An 18,884-nucleotide genomic window follows, 5' to 3' on the forward strand; every position below is an offset into this window, starting at 1 on the left:
CAAAATCTGATTCTTCAATTCTCGATAACTAAATTCCGACCCTGACTTATACCCGTCTAATTGCTCTGAAACGCGACTCAAACACACCTTGTCGATACCGATTGGTAACGTCTTGCCGATGTTCCAATATTCTGGCCGAATTTCTCTCTTAAAATGCAATTTTATAGGATGCCCCGCGTAACTGGGACAAGTTGTTGCCGTGAATCGATAGAGGATATCAAAAAATTTTCCGAGGCAAAATTAAATAGTTTCAAGTAACGCACGATCCGGTGTATACAAAGTAAAGAGTCGACGCTGAAATATTTTCGATACCATCGATCGTACATATCGAAAAATGTTTCAGATAAAAGTTGAACGGCTTCGAGGGGTGCATATTCTCATGCTATTAGCTTTTCTGCGTGCGAGCGTGTAATGATCATGCGAAGGTTTCTTTCTCAAGATGGAATCGTCTATTTCTTAATATCTTAATTAATCGACGCACCTTTATTATACTTTATTATATTATCACGTTGACCGAGAGATGAGAAATGGAGGGACACAGATGGAAGCAAGAGAAGCAGAGCAAATTATAGAAGAAAGAGAGAAGCAGAAGAGAGGGGGAATAGGATAAGGGAATCTACAGAAAAATCGCCAAAGAAGAGTTACCAAAATACTTAGAAGGGAGGATGAAGTGGAAGGACAGACAAATATTAGCGAGATTCAGATGTGGAAACGAGACCAAAGCAAGGGAATACTGGAAACAAGAGGGAGAAAAAAGATGCAGACTGTGTAAAAGGAAAGAAGAAGACCTGACACATGTAATAGGAGAATGCGAAATAACGGGAGGACCAAAGGACACAGAAAAAATACTAAATGAGACTGGAGAAGGACTAACAGAACTAAAAGCAATAATAGAGAAGAGAAGGGTAATACAAGACGGGGAGGAACGACAATGAGGAAGCACAGCAAGGAGGCAAAAGCCCAAAAGTTGTCATAGTTTTTAGAGACAGAATAATTAAGGGAGTGCAATATAATAGAGTAGATAAGAGGGGAGGTAAATATACAGGGTGGTTGGTAACTGGTGGTACAAGCGGAAAGGGGGTGATCCTACGCGAAAAAAGAAGTCTAAAATATAGAGTAAAATTTTTTTTTTTTAATTTTTCCATCGAGACAACGATCTACAGTGAGATCCGTTATAACGAGACGCGATAAAGTGCACGCGTACCGACCGAAAATTCAAAGTCGATTTTCTCGAAAACAAAGCCTCGAACGAAAAAATTTTATTCTATATTTTCGACTTCTTTTTTCGCGTAGAATCACCCCCTTTCCGCTTGTACCACTAGTTACCAACCACCCTGTATAAGAAGCGAAATAGGTAAAAGAGATGTAAAACCGAAAGCTCGTCTAAAGCCGAATGGCACGGACTAAGGAACAATAAATAAATAAATATCACGTTGACTGCCACGACACCCGTATTTGGGTGACAGCAAAGTTTCCGGTAGGGTTGCGTCACCCGTATTTGGGTGGCGCTTATTTGACTACTTGCGAAGGATCGTCGTAGGTATTTGAAAATATATTCTAGAGGAAATAATAAAACTATCGAATTGTTCTAAAAGTAATACGAAAATTAAAAAAATGATTCACTCGCGTTACTAAAATATCGATGGAAGTACCTAGCGGAGAACGCTTGGTGCTGCGGTACACGTGGCAGTCAACGTGTTATATTATTCGTTGTTCTGCTAAATAGACTTGCAAATTTTCTTATCCATCGATCGTTGTTAGTTTTTCTTCGCATTATCCGTACAAAAATATTAGGATACTAATAACCGAAATTGTTTCATTTACAAGCCATTTGAACCTTAATTACATATACAAATTGTATATCGATTATAGAAAGAGCGAGTTTTGACGATTGAGAGATAAGTAGTTTGTGACGTTAAACGGACGAAGCGTTACTTGCTATAAACGAAGCTGATAAAAGATAAAGAGAAAAAAGGTAAAGGAATTGTACTTCGTAGCACGTGAAAAGGAAATGGTAAACGTAAAGATATCGCGTCTGTTGTCCTTCCTTGTCTCTCGTACGCTACGTTTTACAGAATTGAAGTTAAAATATCTTTTAAGCATTGCTCGATCCAAGTTGGTTAATACTTTCTTGTAGAGAATACAGAGAACCACCGATCGATGTATAAAAGAAATTATAGGCCCGTTTGAAAAGATACAGGCGATTTTGAAATATTGGAAATGCCATCACTCTCATAATGTGTGTACACTGTACGCACCGGATCCTACATCATCCGAAACTGTTTAATTTCACCTAATGAGATTCTCTTTATCCTATATATACGATATATAGGCTAAATAAATAAGCTATAGGGACGTCGGCTATGTTCTCTTCCTCGTTGAAAAAACAAGCCATTTAACAATTTGTTAGGCGCATAATAAAACTAAGAATGTTTTATCCTTGCAAAAAATTAATATATTTTCGTGGTCGTAAAATTTGTAACGAGCGTTGCACTTATCGGCTACTTATGCATATGCTGCTAGCTAGGAAGCGTAACGATGAATTAATTTTTTATGTAGGTACAATAGGAAGAGCGTAAATTTGTATTTGCTTTTTTTCCTTTCTGTCTGTTTTCTTTTTCTTGTTTAATTAAAACATTCATCGGTGTCAGTCGTGGTCAGCTTTATTAGCATAATGACGACGGAAAGTTCTGTTTGCAGCAAGGCTTTTTGTTCACGATATTCTCATTTATCAGCAGCTTTCAGGACTGTACTTCGCTTAGAGTTTCACACGACCGTTTCAGGGTAAGGGTGACGCTGAAAAGAGAGAGCGAGAGAGAGAGAGAGAGAGAGAGAGAGAGAGAGAGAGAGAGTAGAAGCGGTCATGGTACAGGCACACTGACGTAAACGTGTCCGACCTAGTATAAATAGGTTTGCTTCTTGCTAGCCTTAGTTAAACAAAGTTCCACCGAGCCAGGAGCCAAGCATTGGCAAGGCGAGGTACGGGAGGAGAGCATTACCAATCCCGCAGCTTCTCTTAGCACTGCTATTGCTGCCTCTGCTAGTATCGCTGCCTCTGCTACTATCGCTGCTGCTGCTGCTGCTGCTGCTGCTGCTGTTGCCGCTTCTACCATTGAAAACGGGCAAACGCAAAAACTACTAGCTTCGTCAGAGCTTGGAACAAGTACGTTCGATATACAGGGTGTCTCAGCTAAATGAGATCATCTAAATATCTGTCTTATTTACGATTGTATGAAAAAACCTGTCAGAGCAAAGTCGCACAATTGCACGATTATTAGTATCGATGGTAAAATATATTACTGAAACGTACAAAGAAAGAGACCAGGTCGAATTTAACAGACTATCGTGCGATTAAATGTACCTGTTAGCAAGAAACTGTTTATTTTTAAGCTGTGGTTCTAGGTAATTCGTATTGTCTGCTAAGTAGAATTTCAATCATTCCATCTTATAGGAAACAATGATTACGAAGCTAAAGCTGTATCCAACCGTTAATGCGAGAAACCATGTATATCGTAATCCGTACAAACGTAGGATAAGAAGAGGTACGTAGATTTAAATCGTCGTTGTCTCGATATCGAAACTGCTTAAGAAATATAGACGTTCAAATATAGGTGTCAGTCTTTGCTGATTTTTGTCAAAGCTATTTCCACAGAAAAATTTATATACAGGGTGATTGGTAACTGGTGGTACAAGCGGAAAGGGGGTGATTCTACGCGAAAAAAGAAGTCGAAAATATAGAATAAAAATTTTTCGTTCGAGACTTTGTTTTCGAGAAAATCGACTTTGAATTTTCGGTCGGTACGCGTGCACTTTGTCGCGTCTCGTTATAACGGATCTCACTGTAGATCATTGCTCGATGGAAAAATTAAAAAAAAAATTTTTATTCTATATTTTCGATTTCTTTTTCCGCGTAGAATCATCCCCTTGTACCACCGCTTGTACCACCACTTACCAACCACCCTGTATATTACATATCGATATTATTTCTAATTCGACCCCCCATTCGAATCTTGCAATTTGAACCGAAAATATTTTCATGTTCTGCGGCCTTTTCTCTTGAAATTATTATTTTTTCATTCGCGGACAACTGCCCTCGGATAATCAGCAGTATTGTCGATGTTTCAAGGTTCTTCGGATATCGTCGTACTTGTAAAGGCAACTTGAGACGATCAATGCGTATCCTCCATGTAATACGTACTGTCAATATTTCAGTGTACATTCTCCTCGTACGTATATTGTCTTTATATGTATACGTATGTCGTATTTCACGATCACTGGTTAGACCGTTAGGTTCAACAATTTTTCGAAACGCATGCCAATCGTAGGAAAATAATTTTGGAAATCTATTCGCAAGCAATATTTTCCAAAATTTCCTGGATATACCACTTTCGTTCGATCTTTTACGTGAAATTTTTACGCCGTAACGTGTCCTTGACTTTCTTCAAACCTTAATACATTAAAAAAGAGCTATTGAAATAACGAAGCACGCAAAATAAGAATCCGCGACGTATTTCAAAAAGGCGCAGGTGAGATTCACAATTAATATAAGATAAAGAAATACAGGAGTTCGAAAAGCTATATAAGCCATCGGCATAGACACTGCTTATTGTCAGCCAGATGATTGCCAAATTCCATTCTTTTTATTTATCTTCTTCGTTATTTTTAATTATTCGAATCTACGAGGCGTAACTGTTAAGCGAAACTTTTTCTTCAACTGTTTTCCGTTTACTTGCTGTCGCTTGATTTGCGTTTATACAGGGTGGTTGGTAACTGGTGGTACAAGCGGGGGGGGGTGATTCTACGCGAAAAAAGAAGTCGAAAATATAGAATAAAAATTTTAAAAATTAAAAAAATAACGTCAATCGAGACAACGATCTACAGTGAGATCCGTTATAACGAGACGCGATGAAGTGCACGCGTACCGAGCGAAAATTCAAAGTCGATTTTCTCGAAAACAAAGCCTCGAACGAAAAATGTTTATTCTATATTTTCGACTTCTTTTTTCGCGTGGAATCACCCCCTTTCTGCTTGTACCGCCAGTTACCAACCACTCTGTATAACTAGTTTTAACTTGGGTTTCGTCTTAGTCCTAAAGTAACATTTAAACTGCTTAGAATCGTTTGCGGTATCTTCCTAACGACGTTTTACCTCTTTAAACAGCTCTTTTCAATGAACGCAGTTTCGACGAAATTGTACGCTGTTAACACTTCGTTCGAATTAGTAGAAAGTAGCGATATTTCGTCACTAGCTCTTTGTTTGGGTTCTGTAACTTTCTCAGACATTTTCAAACATCGATGCGCGTATATCAGCGAGTCCCATGTAAATGCAAAATTGACTTGATCTACGATAACAACTGCGCGTGATACGAATCCTCGTGAGGCTGTTTATGATCCTGGGAGATGATTTTGGTCCAGTTAATTGAGGAAGAATGAATTTACATCTACGTAAACACATAGGAGCGTGGACAAAGCAAATATAAGATGGAAACTTAAATATTGAAATGTCATTGGAAGAAAGAGAAACGCACTTGTATCACCACTTTGAAAATAAACGGTCCAATGTGATAAAGGTCTCGTTGCACGTACCAGAGATCCTATAAAACCAAACTTGTCCGAAGAAGAACTGAGAACTGAGAACTGAGAATCGAGAACGGCGAATTATGATCGATGTAACGTGTTCAGAAAGATACAACGTACGTGTAGCTAAATTTTAAGGAAACCTAGCGGTCCGAAGTCGAGTTATCGAGCCTCGCAGTTTTCATACTGTGGCGGATCGGTATCAACAGGAGGACGCCGACAGGTCGAGGCATCAACGCGGCGCAACACCTCCCGGGCGATCCGCTGGTACCAACCGCCAACACTAGAGGGCTGCTACGACGACAACGAGTCTGTCTAACCCGCTAGCGGTCGAATATACGAGCGATTGATACAAATACCGCACCTAGCGAGACTCGCTCTACGTCTAAGGCAGGGACTACCGGGCATAGCCTTACTGACGAGTCCACCGGTAGTCCCGGGACGAAACGCAAACTCTCTTTTCATCCGCCACAATACTTAGCGCGTAATCCCTGTGACGAGCCATCGCCAACATCACATTTTATCCGTCACGGTGAAAATTTTCAAACGACTAACGTACGACACGAAACTGTGTTTTCCATGTTCTATGGAAGGGATGGAGCGGTAAAGCTACTCTTGCCGAGCTGAAAAAGCACGCACAGTGCAGCTGGATCAGCTTCTGGGATAAATATCAGCATCTAGAAACACACAGAATATCTGGAAACGCGTGAATGATCCAAAAACACGTCTGAAACGAATGTTGTAGAATATATCTATAGATATAGATGAACGAACGATTAGAATAGAGAGAAGAGCAGGCTAAAGTGACGAAAAGGTATGTCGAATAAATGTCTTCGTTATAATTATCGTAGTTTGAGAGATGTTGAAAGAACGTTAGTGTGGAACAAGTAGTTATCGAGTAATTCTTTGATGGAACTTTTCCTCGTTGGTTAACACGTTGGTCGCCCAGCGTGATTCGGCTAAGCTTCCTGCGGGGCCCAAATCCGACCGCCGGTACCCAGAACGTAAATAGAGAGACAAGCGGGCATTCATTGTTTATCGCCTTCGATTCATCGTAAAGAAAAGATTATTTAGTTCTGAAATGGAGAAAGCGATAGGCTTTCCAGCTAGAGTATTCCGAGGGATCTCATGGCAGATATCTCGGATCTTTCATTTAGTCGAGAAGCAAACTCGTGAGACGTACATCGGTGATTTTTTCATCCTCAAAATGTTCAGTAAACAGCGTGAAAATATATTTGAAAGCGAGGAGAGTAGCGATGACGAAGTCTACGACTATCGTTCGAAGTGCCGAAAATCAGCCCAAATGTGTTTGGAACGTTTTAACAAATGCCACGCGATATAGCATAATGTAATATTTTATCCAGAATATAAATTAATACAAAGTATGGTATAATGTGTTTTTGATATTTTTATGTTGTATATTCTATACATAATATCCTATATTCAATTAACTCGAACAAGAAGAGCGTCACCCATACTTTGTGACGGGGCCCCCACGGAAGTATATCCGTCACATAGCTATGGGTGACGTGGCGACGAACGTGTTTAAACCAAGTTCATCAAACTCCTCACTTTTACCGTATAATTTTATTTTACGATGTAACGTTCTCGCTAGACGGTCTGTAGTCCCGAACGCTACGATTTACAGATATAACGTTACGCTAAACCGTGCGTCGCCCTCGTTTCCCTCTTTGTATATTCCGCCCCTGCAAAGGAAACAAAGACCTCCGCCATGGGGATGTATGGCAGTCTGGTGCAAAGCCTGGTGGAAATGATTCGAGTTGAACGTAGAATTCGTTAGACTGCTACGAATGGCAGTAAGGGGAAAGGTGCGGCATTTCAAACAGAAATACCAAAGAACATCGTTTCGTTATACCAATGTTCAGGAAATATCTAATAATCGTGCTTGATATACGTGTACAAATTGTTTCGCCCACAGCTATTAGCGGTACCTGCGAAACTTGCTTTCGAAGATTCGGTAGATCGTTGGACTCTCTCGTACGGTAGGATCGACGCAATTCACAATTTACGAACGCTATTTATCCAGCAATCCGTTGCAACACACTTTTCCCGTTTGTACAACGTAAATTCAGAATTTAATAGATGCGAGACGTTTCAAACGCCTATTTCGAAGCATCGTATTGGTAAATGGTAAAGAAGCAGTGAGGTGAAAAGAGGCTTTTCTTTGTTTGCCTTTCTTCTTCCCAGATGGCATTTCGCTCGTTCGACTCGGGCCTAAGCAGCGACATAAGGAGACAAGCGACTCTTTGTACCTCTTTGTTCGAGCCTCGCGAGTTTTCTCTCTTTTCTTGACATTTTGCTTCCTCGAACATTGGTCCATAATTATTTTCATAAAACCATCGTATTCTTTATACATAAAATCTTACGATCGTTCCATTTTAACGACAAGCTTGCGTACAATAGCATTTTGGGGAAACGAACGTATACTTTGGTCCTAACGAAGGAAGGAAACAGCAGTTTATTTTTAAAGAACGAAAAGATACAATTTACAGAAGAAAACAAGGCAACGTTGCTTTTTAAATAAAAAAAATGAGAATTAACACAGTAACTTGATAAAATCAAATTTTGTGACGCGTTCTTATCGATAGACAGCCAATAATTTGCTAATTTACCAATGAAATTATACTGCTTTTCTGCCCGTTATTCCGCAAAAATTTTCAAATTCGAATCTGCTGGAAGGTTTCAAGTCTGGGGATCGAGCTAGCTCGTGTCAAAGCCTTCGCGATATCTTTTTCTTTTCTTTCCTTTCTCTTCTTCTTCTTCTTCTTCTTCTTCTTCTTCTTCTTCTTCTTCTTCCTCTGGTATAGCCAGTGTTTCGTGTTTCGCGTTGCTCGATGCGCGAATCGTCGTCGCGTTGATAGATGAAAATTATCGTCTTCGATGAAATTCCTTCTGCGAATGGTGTGAAAATCGTTCCTACGCACACGTTTGTTTTCTAGTTCCACCAAATACCTCCAATTACGACCAATTACGACCAATTACGAAATAATGGACTTGTACTTTGATCGCTAAAGCTCTCTGACGATACCTGTGCACGATAAATATACAGGATGGTTGGTAACTGGTGGTACAAGCGGAAAGGGGGTGAATCTACGCGAAAAAAGAAGTCGAAAATATAGAATAAAAATTTTTCGTTCGAGACTTTGTTTTCGAGAAAATCGACTTTAAATTTTGGCTCGGTACGCGTGCACTTTATCGCGTCTCGTTATAACGGATCTCACTGTAGATCGTTGTCTCGATGGAAAAATAAAAAAAAATTTTTATTCTATATTTTCGACTTCTTTTTTCGCGTAGAATCACCCCCTTTCCGCTTGTACCACCAGTTACCAACCACCCTGTAGTAGAATCGTCGTGTATCCATTTTATAACGAAAACACCCAAATATCTCGCAGAGTACGGATGATACGAACGTTGTGCGACTCGCGAGCAAACGTTCCGCGCCTAAATGGATTTATTTTACCTTGCAACTATACCCTTTTATCGCGTATTCTCGTAACCGACGTGGAAACATTCTCAAAACACCATACATACGTTTACATGTGGTTTTTGCCGGCCAGAAACCGAGAAGATAATCTCGAACTCGATACACCGACAGCATCGTCGTTATCCAATGTCCATGACAATGGTCTTACATCCGCGCTTTGTACATTTTGTACATCGTGGTGCGGTTGTGAAAGCAGTCGATCGTGTACGTGCTTTCCATCCTTGTTAAGTACAAGTAACAAGCGTTTCGAGAATCTTTCAATGTCGGTTACGAGAATATGCAAGGAAAAAATATAATTTCGGCTCTTCAACGCCATCGTCGAAAGAGATGGTCCCTCTAGAAATCGTAAACATTCGTTTCGAACAAACGTTTGTTCGTACGAGCCATAGTTTTTCAGATGATCGCGATTTATAGACGGAAAGCGCTTCGTATAAATTTCTAGAATAATTCGACTCAAACGGTAAATTATAAATCGTAACGTGAAAACGTAGAATTTCTTCCACTCGAGTCTCTCGACTGGACTTCAACTGAAATAGGAATGTGAAAAGATATTTCAGAATAGCGAAATATCCGTGATATTTATTCAATTAAAATTCAATTAAAAATTATTTATTCAAATAAAATTGAAATTCCGAACGTTTCAAGTAATTCGAAGTTTACGATAGATATTTTATCGGAACTATACTTCGAGAACGTTGAGATTCTCACGAAACTCGATTGTTCGTCGATGCAAACCTACACTGACAGAGAGTTGACAAGAATATCACGTAATACGCTTGTCGAGTCTTCTCGTCAAATTTCCTACTCGATCTCATCGGAAAAACAACATACGCTGCTACTTACGTTACTCGTCATCCAAAGGGATCTTGATCTCGTCATGAAAACAAAGTGTTTTTGGAAAATCCGATTAGAAATTCTCTATCGTCGTTCGTAATACACTCGACGCGATTAAAGTACAACCGAGAACGTTTTTGGTTGCATAGTCGCAAATGGCAGAATAACAGTGGATCGTGTTACACACGCTGTAAAGAATGTACTTCAAATACAGCTCGTTCGTGTAATCTTCCTTTGAAATGTCTCCCTTCGTGATATATTCGACTGACATGGCCATGTACGTACGTACAAGCCATATGGACGGCGATAAACGTATGAAAAATGGTTGATATTAATTATAATAACGATACATTTATTTGTATTCTAAGCCCATAACCTATTACAAGCAGACTGTTGGATACTTGTTTCTAATTTCTTACGTTGTACAACTGTATAATCTAAACACCGCCGCATTAAATGTCATATTACGAATGCAAAAAACATCCGTCGAAACGTTTGGAATATGTGTTTGCAATGGCATTCTAAAAGTTTCAACATCGAGTTTACGTTAAAAAAGATAGATATGATGTTAAAGATAGATACGAAACTCGCTCGATGACAGGTATATTTCTTGTTTCAATTTCAATTTATCAGCACGTTCCTCTACGATAATGTCGACAATGTAGTATAACTACCAACGCTTTCATTGGTTCGCAACAACTGCTTAGAGGTCTAGGTGTCACTGCTGATGCTGTTTATAGTTTATCGCGAGATTTAAAATCTAACATCTATGTCCTCTTTGAAACTCGCGTTCATTTGGCGAAGCAGAAAAGTATTCGGTAAAGAATATCAGCAGCTAACTGCGTCAGAAATTGCATGCCACTCGCAAGTAGCAGAGCAGAGCAGAGCAGAGCAGAGCAGAGCAGGGCAGAGCAGGGCAGAGCAGAGCAGGGCAGAGCAGGGCAGCAGTAGCGGCAGATAACAGCAGCTAGAAACGACGAGGAGGAGAGGTTGAAACTGTGATGCCTGCAAAAAGCACGGCAGACAGCGTCGATCGTTTTTGCTTGGCGTCAGCCGCGTTCCTACCGCCGCGTCGTACTTCGTGGTGGTACATCGCTCCTTCTACCCCCTTCTTCCTCTCTCTTTTCTCACTACCTTCTCCGTCCTCTTCTTGCCCACCTTGCTCTTCTCTTTTCGTCCCTCAACAATCCCTCCAGCAAGTGCCTCTCTCGTCTTTCTCTTTGTATATCGTATGTCCACCTCGAGGAGCCGTGCAGCGTAAACGGATAAACTTGCTTTCAAAATTACTTTCAACTTGCAGGATTCACGCGTTCGAAAACTGGATTACGTGATTAGGTTAAGAAATATGACGATATTCCGTAGGATACACGTATCGACGATGGATACGGGTGAAAATCAAAGTCTTGGTCATTAACTCGGTCGGTTCGTTCAACCGACAGATACAGCAAAATTGAAAAATACTGTTACTCTCTGCGAATGTCTAAAACGTGTATAAACGCGAGATATGGTTTCGTATAGGAATCAACCTTACCATCGAGTTGGAAACCAGAGATAACAAAGTATACGCTTTGAAATCGTTTGAAACTGAAAGCTACGTAATCTCGTTATCTGTTTGAGTAAGCAATCTGTTGTTATATTTCTGATTTATAAATATCATTACGATCTCGCGACGTTATTCGAGCAGGAACATTTCGAGGATACGTACGTACATTCGGATTACACACTATCGTAATATTGAAACTTAGTATAATTACATTTATTATTTGAGAATGATTTTAGTCTTTTTATATCATCTTAGGAAGAACAATTGCCTGGTTTATGCAAAAGGTAGAAGTAAGTAGCGGCTAAAGGAATGTCGTAAGAAACTTATTATTACAGAAGAATTAAAGTTTAAAATTAAATTAAATTATTATTACAGAATTATTAAAGAATTCCTTAGGTTTTTCAAGATCGTTGCTCGGTAAAATAAATATCTGCCTCGAAATCGTGCAACGCCTGTTTCCAACATATTTTTCTATCGTATTTTCTGATCTTCCTTGAAATTTTCGAAAGATTTGCTTTCCAAGACGTTCGATAGAAATGGCGTATCTGGATAATGCGAAATCGATAACTTTAGAAAGAGTCGGTCGATTTGACTTGTCACAAGGTCGTATAATCGACATATGTACAAATACGTGCTTTTTACGAGTATAGCGATCGTGTGAAAGGGAAAAAGGCGAACAACCTAAGGTCATGAAAATCTCAAACTAAAGTCTCAGATGAAATTTTATTAAACGTTCGAAGAAAAGCAAGGAGAAAGATTCGTCGGTGGACTTTGGATCAGGATCAGGATTGTCGCAGCAATTTTTCGTACATGAGTTCGTTCCTTCGAGAAACACCATATAGCAAATTATATGGCGTTTAAACGATGTTAGTTTCTGCGTACAACGCAACGTTACGACTCTTCTCGTATAATAGCGTATCAGCTCATTTTTGTCGGTCTTCTATCTCCGATATTCCAGCATTTTTCCTTCCATTCGAGGTATCAGGCTTTTCCATGTGTCGTACACCGTAGGTTATTTATCTCGCGCGTTATTATCGTACATCTGGAAATCTAGAAATTAAAAGTCTATTTTCTGTCAAACTAATAAATCTATTCGAAAATTAGCTAAACATGGCATTTATTATATATAAGGATTGATTATTATCGTACATCTGGAAATCTAGAAATTAAAAGTCTATTTTCTGTCAAACTGATAAATGTATTCGAAAATTAGCTATACATGGCATTTATTATATATAAGGATTGATTATGTATAATTCTCCTACCAAGTCGTACGTTTGGTCTCTGACAAAGCAACGTAGAAACATCGGATTACAAAGAAAATACAACCTGATTTAAGTAATCCGTATGATGAGCATGACTCAATGTCACGAGTCAAAGGATCGAGTTATTTATGTAGTATCGTAAAAAAAAGGCCTGTGGCGGCACTCGATAGCAAAATACTATCATTCGACACTAACTAGTCGCGCGACGACAGCGCAGTGGTTAGCGCCTTAGGTTACGAACGTTCGGAACCTGGGTTCGAATCCCGGCGACCGGAATCCGATTTTTCTTCCACGATACAAAAATGAGAAGAAAAGCGGCCGTACCCAGCAGCGGACGCCTACACCCTTAAGCACTCACGATACTACAATTTATAAATGTAATTAATAAAAGTAAAACGTTAACGATAATGAGACCGAACGTGTGTAAATCGATAGAACATATCGTATGGTTGCGATAGATACGCTGTTTGATTTTAGTATCATTTTTTCTATTTCAGTAAGCAAGCGGTATTCGATGGGAAGAAAGCCATTAGAGGAGGCATTCCATTCGTTTTTCGTAAGTACGCCAGGCAAAACGGAATAAATAATTGCTTGGAGATCGACAAAAGAAAAGTTATTAGGAAAAATATAGAGTGGCGGACGGAAGAAAGCTTAAAAGTTCATTTGGCAAGAAACATGGTAAAACGAAATTACCGAATAACGACAATCATCACATTTTCTAATTACTATTGTTCAAATCAAGTAAGCAAAACTTAGCCATTATTTGCATAAAATTGTCATGGTAAAACTTGTCCCGCTTTCAAATCCTAGTCGGTACATCTGTCCCGATGAAATACCAATTTTACCATTTACGACTGTCTTTTGTCCGCCACCAATATACGGAATTAATAATATTAATCGCGTATTGCCTCCACTTGACGCAGCACAATTTGGAGCATGGACGTTTGGACCGCCTCATGGTTTTGCTAGAATCGTCCGTTGGAACGTAGAAAAGCCGCCTGAACGTTTGCCGAGCGGTGACGTCGAAGCAATTTTCTCTATTATGGACAGCGAATTCACCCGATCAATGTGGAATTACCCATTCAAATTGACATACAGACTGATACTTCGGGAAAAGGAACTACATTTTAACATTGGCGTATACAATCCTAGTAAAGATCATACGTTTAGTTTTAATTTATTGCTGCATACTTACTTTAAAGTGCCAGATGTTAGGAGATGTCAAATTACCGGCCTTCATGGATGCACGTTTATCGACAAGGTATAATCGTAGCAACGTTATCGACGATCAACAAGGTTGAAAAGGACAGAAAGTTCCTTCCGTTTTTCCTAGCCACGATTCAATTGCTCTAAAGAAATATTATTTCCAAGTAGTTGCTTTTCGTTCACCTGGCACGAGTTCAAACGCAAGAAGCCACGCGACAAAAATTGCTGCAACTTGCAAGAATTGCACGCTCGGACTGTCGCTTATTCTTTGCAACTTGGACTCGGTCTCTTTCTCTCAACATTGAACAACAATTGTACGCCGATGGACTAACGAACGAATAGCTGAATGACACCGATCGAAAGACACGTAAATCTGAAAGAAACGAATACAAAAGAGCAAACACCGTTGTTCGATTTGGCCGTAGAAACGGAACGAATTTTCCCTTCGAACCAATAAATCGGTTTTTTTACTATTGATTAATTTTTCAGAAATATCTACTAAAAGAAACCTATTCTTCCTTTCAGACAAGAGACAACCAAATTTTTCAAGAAGGTCGCGACGTAGTGACCGTGTGCGAATGGACAGACAGAATTTATCAGAACACGCAGCCAGAACACATCATTACTAACGTCGTATCCGGTAGGAAAATGCGAGTACAAAAGTACAATTTTCCTGATACAGTGGTTTGGAATCCGTGGCAGGAAAAGGCTCGTGACATACCAGATTTCGGCGATGACGAGTTTCCCAACATGATATGCGTGGAAAGCGGACACGTCAGCAGCCCTGTTATATTACTTCCTGGAACAGCTTTCGAAGCTAGTCAAATCTTACAGGTATAATAGTAGCAACACATCTAAAGTAACAATTATTCTTATTTTTTTTTTTATATATTTTCCATCTAATAATTCAATAATGTTATATAAAGCGTAGGTTGTCGACAAATTACAAACAGATTCCTGAAAAATACAAAACGATTGAAAGATATTAATCTTTAAATGTCCGGATTACACGTGATTATCACCAACGACGTTCACAACGATTCACAATAGCTCTACGTTCGTTGCATTGCACAGGAGTATTATTTACATCACAAGTATCATTTCGAGCAAGATGTTACCTTATTCTACGAAATGACGAACCATTTATCCTAAACGATATTTAATCGTACAATAGATTCTTTACAAGAGAATTCTCTCATTTTCTCATCGCATGTTAGTTAACATCGCATGCACGTTCTACGATCTAGCACTTGTTCGAAAGAAATTGATTAGCAACTGCCAATTACACTTACTCTGTATACTTGTACAACTCTTACTATCTATCTTGTACAACTAATACTCGAAAATGGAAATTAACACCAATATTTTTATGATACACCAAGAAATCTAATATGCCACGAAACGACAGAATACTAATTTTGATGAATGACAACTTGTAATTTATTATAAACAACAAGGATAAAGATTATCGTAAAATTGTATAATTATTAATATCGACTGTAGCAGATACTATTTGCGGATATAAAGAAACGCGTTGAATTTAACAAACAAAAACGACGACCTTCTTTTTCTTGAAAATCCACTCTACAATTAAATGCTGTTAGATTGTTTACGTATTTTCAAGCTACAAGTGGTCCATATTATCGCAGAATCAGCAACAAATACGCCAAAATTTTTCTTTCTGAATATTAAACTCTGAGTGTGTGTGTGTGTGTGTGTGTGTGTGTGTGCGCGTGTTTATTTATTTATTTTATCGTGATAATCGCCTCTTCTCGCAGTGCTAATGAAATTTCAAAACGTTCCGTATGACAGATTGGATAACATGTAATACAAGCGAGTATGAGGTGATAGAATGACCTAAATAAAAATAAATAAGAATTTTCGTCGGAGGCTTAGTTATCGAGAAAACTGGCTTTCCAAATTTCTTCGATATAGGAAAAGACTCAATCGAAACACACGGCAAGTACGACAATGACAATGACCTTGTTTTCGAGTAACAGCTTGCGCCTTCTTATCTTCTTTACGCAGACTCGGAGACAGCTCCTTTACCTACCTCCCCATTTGAGAAATTGCTTAAAATGATCAGGTCCAGCATCGCCAGGAGCACGAATGCATCGCATCGCATCGCATCGTACATTGTTCAACTATTTCCAACGGCTTATACGGATTTATACATTGTTGATGGCCACGTTGACGATCAAACAGTTTCAACGGACAACGTCAACGTACCTTTATATGTAAACAAGGGATTTTAAATGCCTCGATAACCAATGATCGTATGAATTCAAACAAGGCCAACACGACCTACCTACCCCGCATATATATTTGTCAGGAAATCGTTGATCCAAAATCCAAGTAATACCCACAGCATAGAGTAATAAGCTGTGACTCGAGAACAAGCGTGCCGAATCCTGTTTAGTTAACGATTGGTCTAAAACTTTATAATAAACTTTCAAATTTACTTTACTCAGAAACGAAAAGAATCATTTTATGTCCGCTTCTACGTATTATTCAGCTTTGTATTAAATTTTGTATGAAATAAATCGCGCTCTTAAATTAACAACTTTACTACATGTGTACTACATGTATATTGCTTTAAACACTTTATTTCGGTGCTCGTATTTCACCTGTTACAGAAACCTTACGAACGTAAGTGTTCGGACGCCTTCGTTAGCCACTGTTTGCCACTTCTGTTTCAATTTGTCCTTTCCTATTGTACGGTTGCACTGTTTTTTCACATTATATACATTCAACTGTGTGTTTGTTTATGTGCGTATGTACACATGTGCGTTTACGTGTGCCGACGTTGTCAACGACCACACCTTGTTGTTGGCAGCGTTTCTTTCTGACTTTTCAAGTCAATATTTGTGTTCTGATATTATTTATCGGATGCTGATTCTACGATCTTCTTCTTTTTATCCATATGTATTACCCAATTGTACTCCTTGTACGATTGTATTAATTGTAAAAATCGTTAACTTCTTCGTCATATCCATTCGAGTATTCAATTCCGGTTAGAGCCTTGCGTCTTTTTCCTTACTGTCGTACGTTCTAGCCTTGTTGTTTCGTGTTTGCATTTATGTACCCTTATTTAGACACCCTTAGGTATTTTTTATAATTTCTTCAGCCATTTCTATAGATATTCCTTGGCGATATGCTCGTGTAGTGCTTCCTCTGCCCATTTTATTTAAACAAATTAAACAGATCGTACAAATTATACAAATTAAACAGATCATACAAATCATACAAATTAAACACCTAGTAATAGTTTCAATTAGCTGTTCTAATATTTATACGAATTACATTACTTCTGTACTTTAGGTAATGTGAGTAGAGGGTGGACCAACGCCGCACGTAACAGCCGGAAATAATACGAATTCGTTATTTCCGGTTTCCTCTCCACCAGGTACCGTTTGGCCAACTAGTACCGGATGGCTATATATGCCACCACCTCCTCCACCACCGCCACCGCCACCTCCACCACCATCAACACCTTCGACACATCCATCGCGCTTACATGCTCACTGTATCGCTCAAACTTGCACTATATGTTCTCTCAATCTTTAAAAGGAATATTACGAAAAATCAACTTTCACATACTTCTTTCATCTTTTGTTGCTTTTATCCACTTCTCCCACGATACTTTTACAGCAACATCTACAATATTAAATATCACATTATAATTCATTTCAATTAAAACCCTATTCATTTCATTACGTCAAATCATATGTTTCCATGTCTTTTCTATCGTCGCTCAATAGTATCGTTATGCAACATAATTGGATACAAGTGAAATGCAATTATAAAAATATATCGACGTACATATAAACAGAACAGATATAAGAAGTTATTAATAAAACTTGTTTCTTCCTATTATATTATTATAAATATATACTTAAAATAATATGCTACGCAAAAATAATAGCTTCAAACTATTGCAAATTACTCTGCAATTACTATTCAACCTACGAAGGAAAGGTTAATTTTTAAATTGTTGTTACAGCTAAACAGAGTAGCGTCACGCTTGAAATATGAACTTTTATTGGTTTTTAATAATATTGATGATATATAGTGGGAAAACGTTCCTATATTGCTATACATTGTATATTGTAGTCTCGTGAATCAAAAACGAAAAATCAGTAACGTATCTTCAAACTTATTTGGCTAATTTGACAAAAAAGCTCAATGTTCGGACAAGCAAGACAGAAACATTATATAATTAATGTGTTTATCAGCTGTGATTAAAAAATATATATACATATTTCTTTTCATTTTCACTTTTTACTTAAACAATAAAGACATCTTTTCGCCTAAATTATACCATATGACATTTTGTTGTTGTGTTTCTTTCATAAATTAATGTAATAAAGTTTTAGCGCAGATATTACAATGTTCATTGATACTTATAAAGTGATGTCTCACATTCTCTAATAACTCCACTACTTTATTTAGAAACAACATTTTTAATATTCCCAACCAATTTTCCATTAGACAATTTTTATCTCAAAAACCCCAAATGTTACTTGGCTATAAATGTATTATATGTATTTTTTAAACATACTAATACGAAACGTATAAAATGTACGTACATTCTGATATTGGAGTTGTGCTGATATTTTAAAACATTCCCGTATTTACGTTCTTCTTCTTTTTTCTTCTCTTCATTTTTTCTCTTTTCTTTTTTCTTCTTTTTCTCTTTTTATTCTTTTTCTTTTTCTAAAGAATCATAATTTTCTTCCCCTATCGCGCTACTTTCAACTATCTTATGTACAAAATTTTATGTGTTTTCCATACTCTCAAGTTTTATTATATATTTAGGAAACTTTGTAACGTGCAATTTTGGATACATTATTACATTATAGTTCTACTTCTAACGTATTTCAAAGGTATACGTAGTAAACTCACTTTAATTGTATTAACTCTGAGTGCACAACTCGTCTACAAAATGATACATA

At 38.1% G+C, this 18,884-nt stretch overlaps 1 protein-coding gene across 3 annotated transcripts in view; it reads left to right on the forward strand.

Annotated features, from left to right (window-relative positions):
• LOC117156448 (uncharacterized) overlaps nt 1-18,319 on the forward strand; it is a 38,985-nt gene extending 20,666 nt beyond the window's left edge. The window contains exons 3-6 of one of the 3 annotated variants that reach the window (XM_033333489.2): nt 13,221-13,279; nt 13,647-13,984; nt 14,455-14,763; nt 17,251-18,319. In XM_033333489.2, the coding sequence (XP_033189380.1) occupies nt 13,221-13,279; nt 13,647-13,984; nt 14,455-14,763; nt 17,251-17,259 (715 nt within the window). In that variant the 3' untranslated portion in view covers nt 17,260-18,319. Of the gene's footprint in view, nt 1-13,220; nt 13,280-13,646; nt 13,985-14,454; nt 14,764-14,855; nt 16,534-17,250 lie in introns of those variants that run through there. The other 2 variants (XM_033333487.2, XM_033333488.2) reach the window with 2 other exon arrangements.
• The last annotated feature ends 565 nt before the right edge of the window (nt 18,320-18,884 follow it).

This window comes from Bombus vancouverensis, chromosome 5, assembly GCF_051014615.1.
Source record: "Bombus vancouverensis nearcticus chromosome 5, iyBomVanc1_principal, whole genome shotgun sequence".
Taxonomy (NCBI): Eukaryota; Metazoa; Arthropoda; class Insecta; order Hymenoptera; family Apidae; genus Bombus; species Bombus vancouverensis.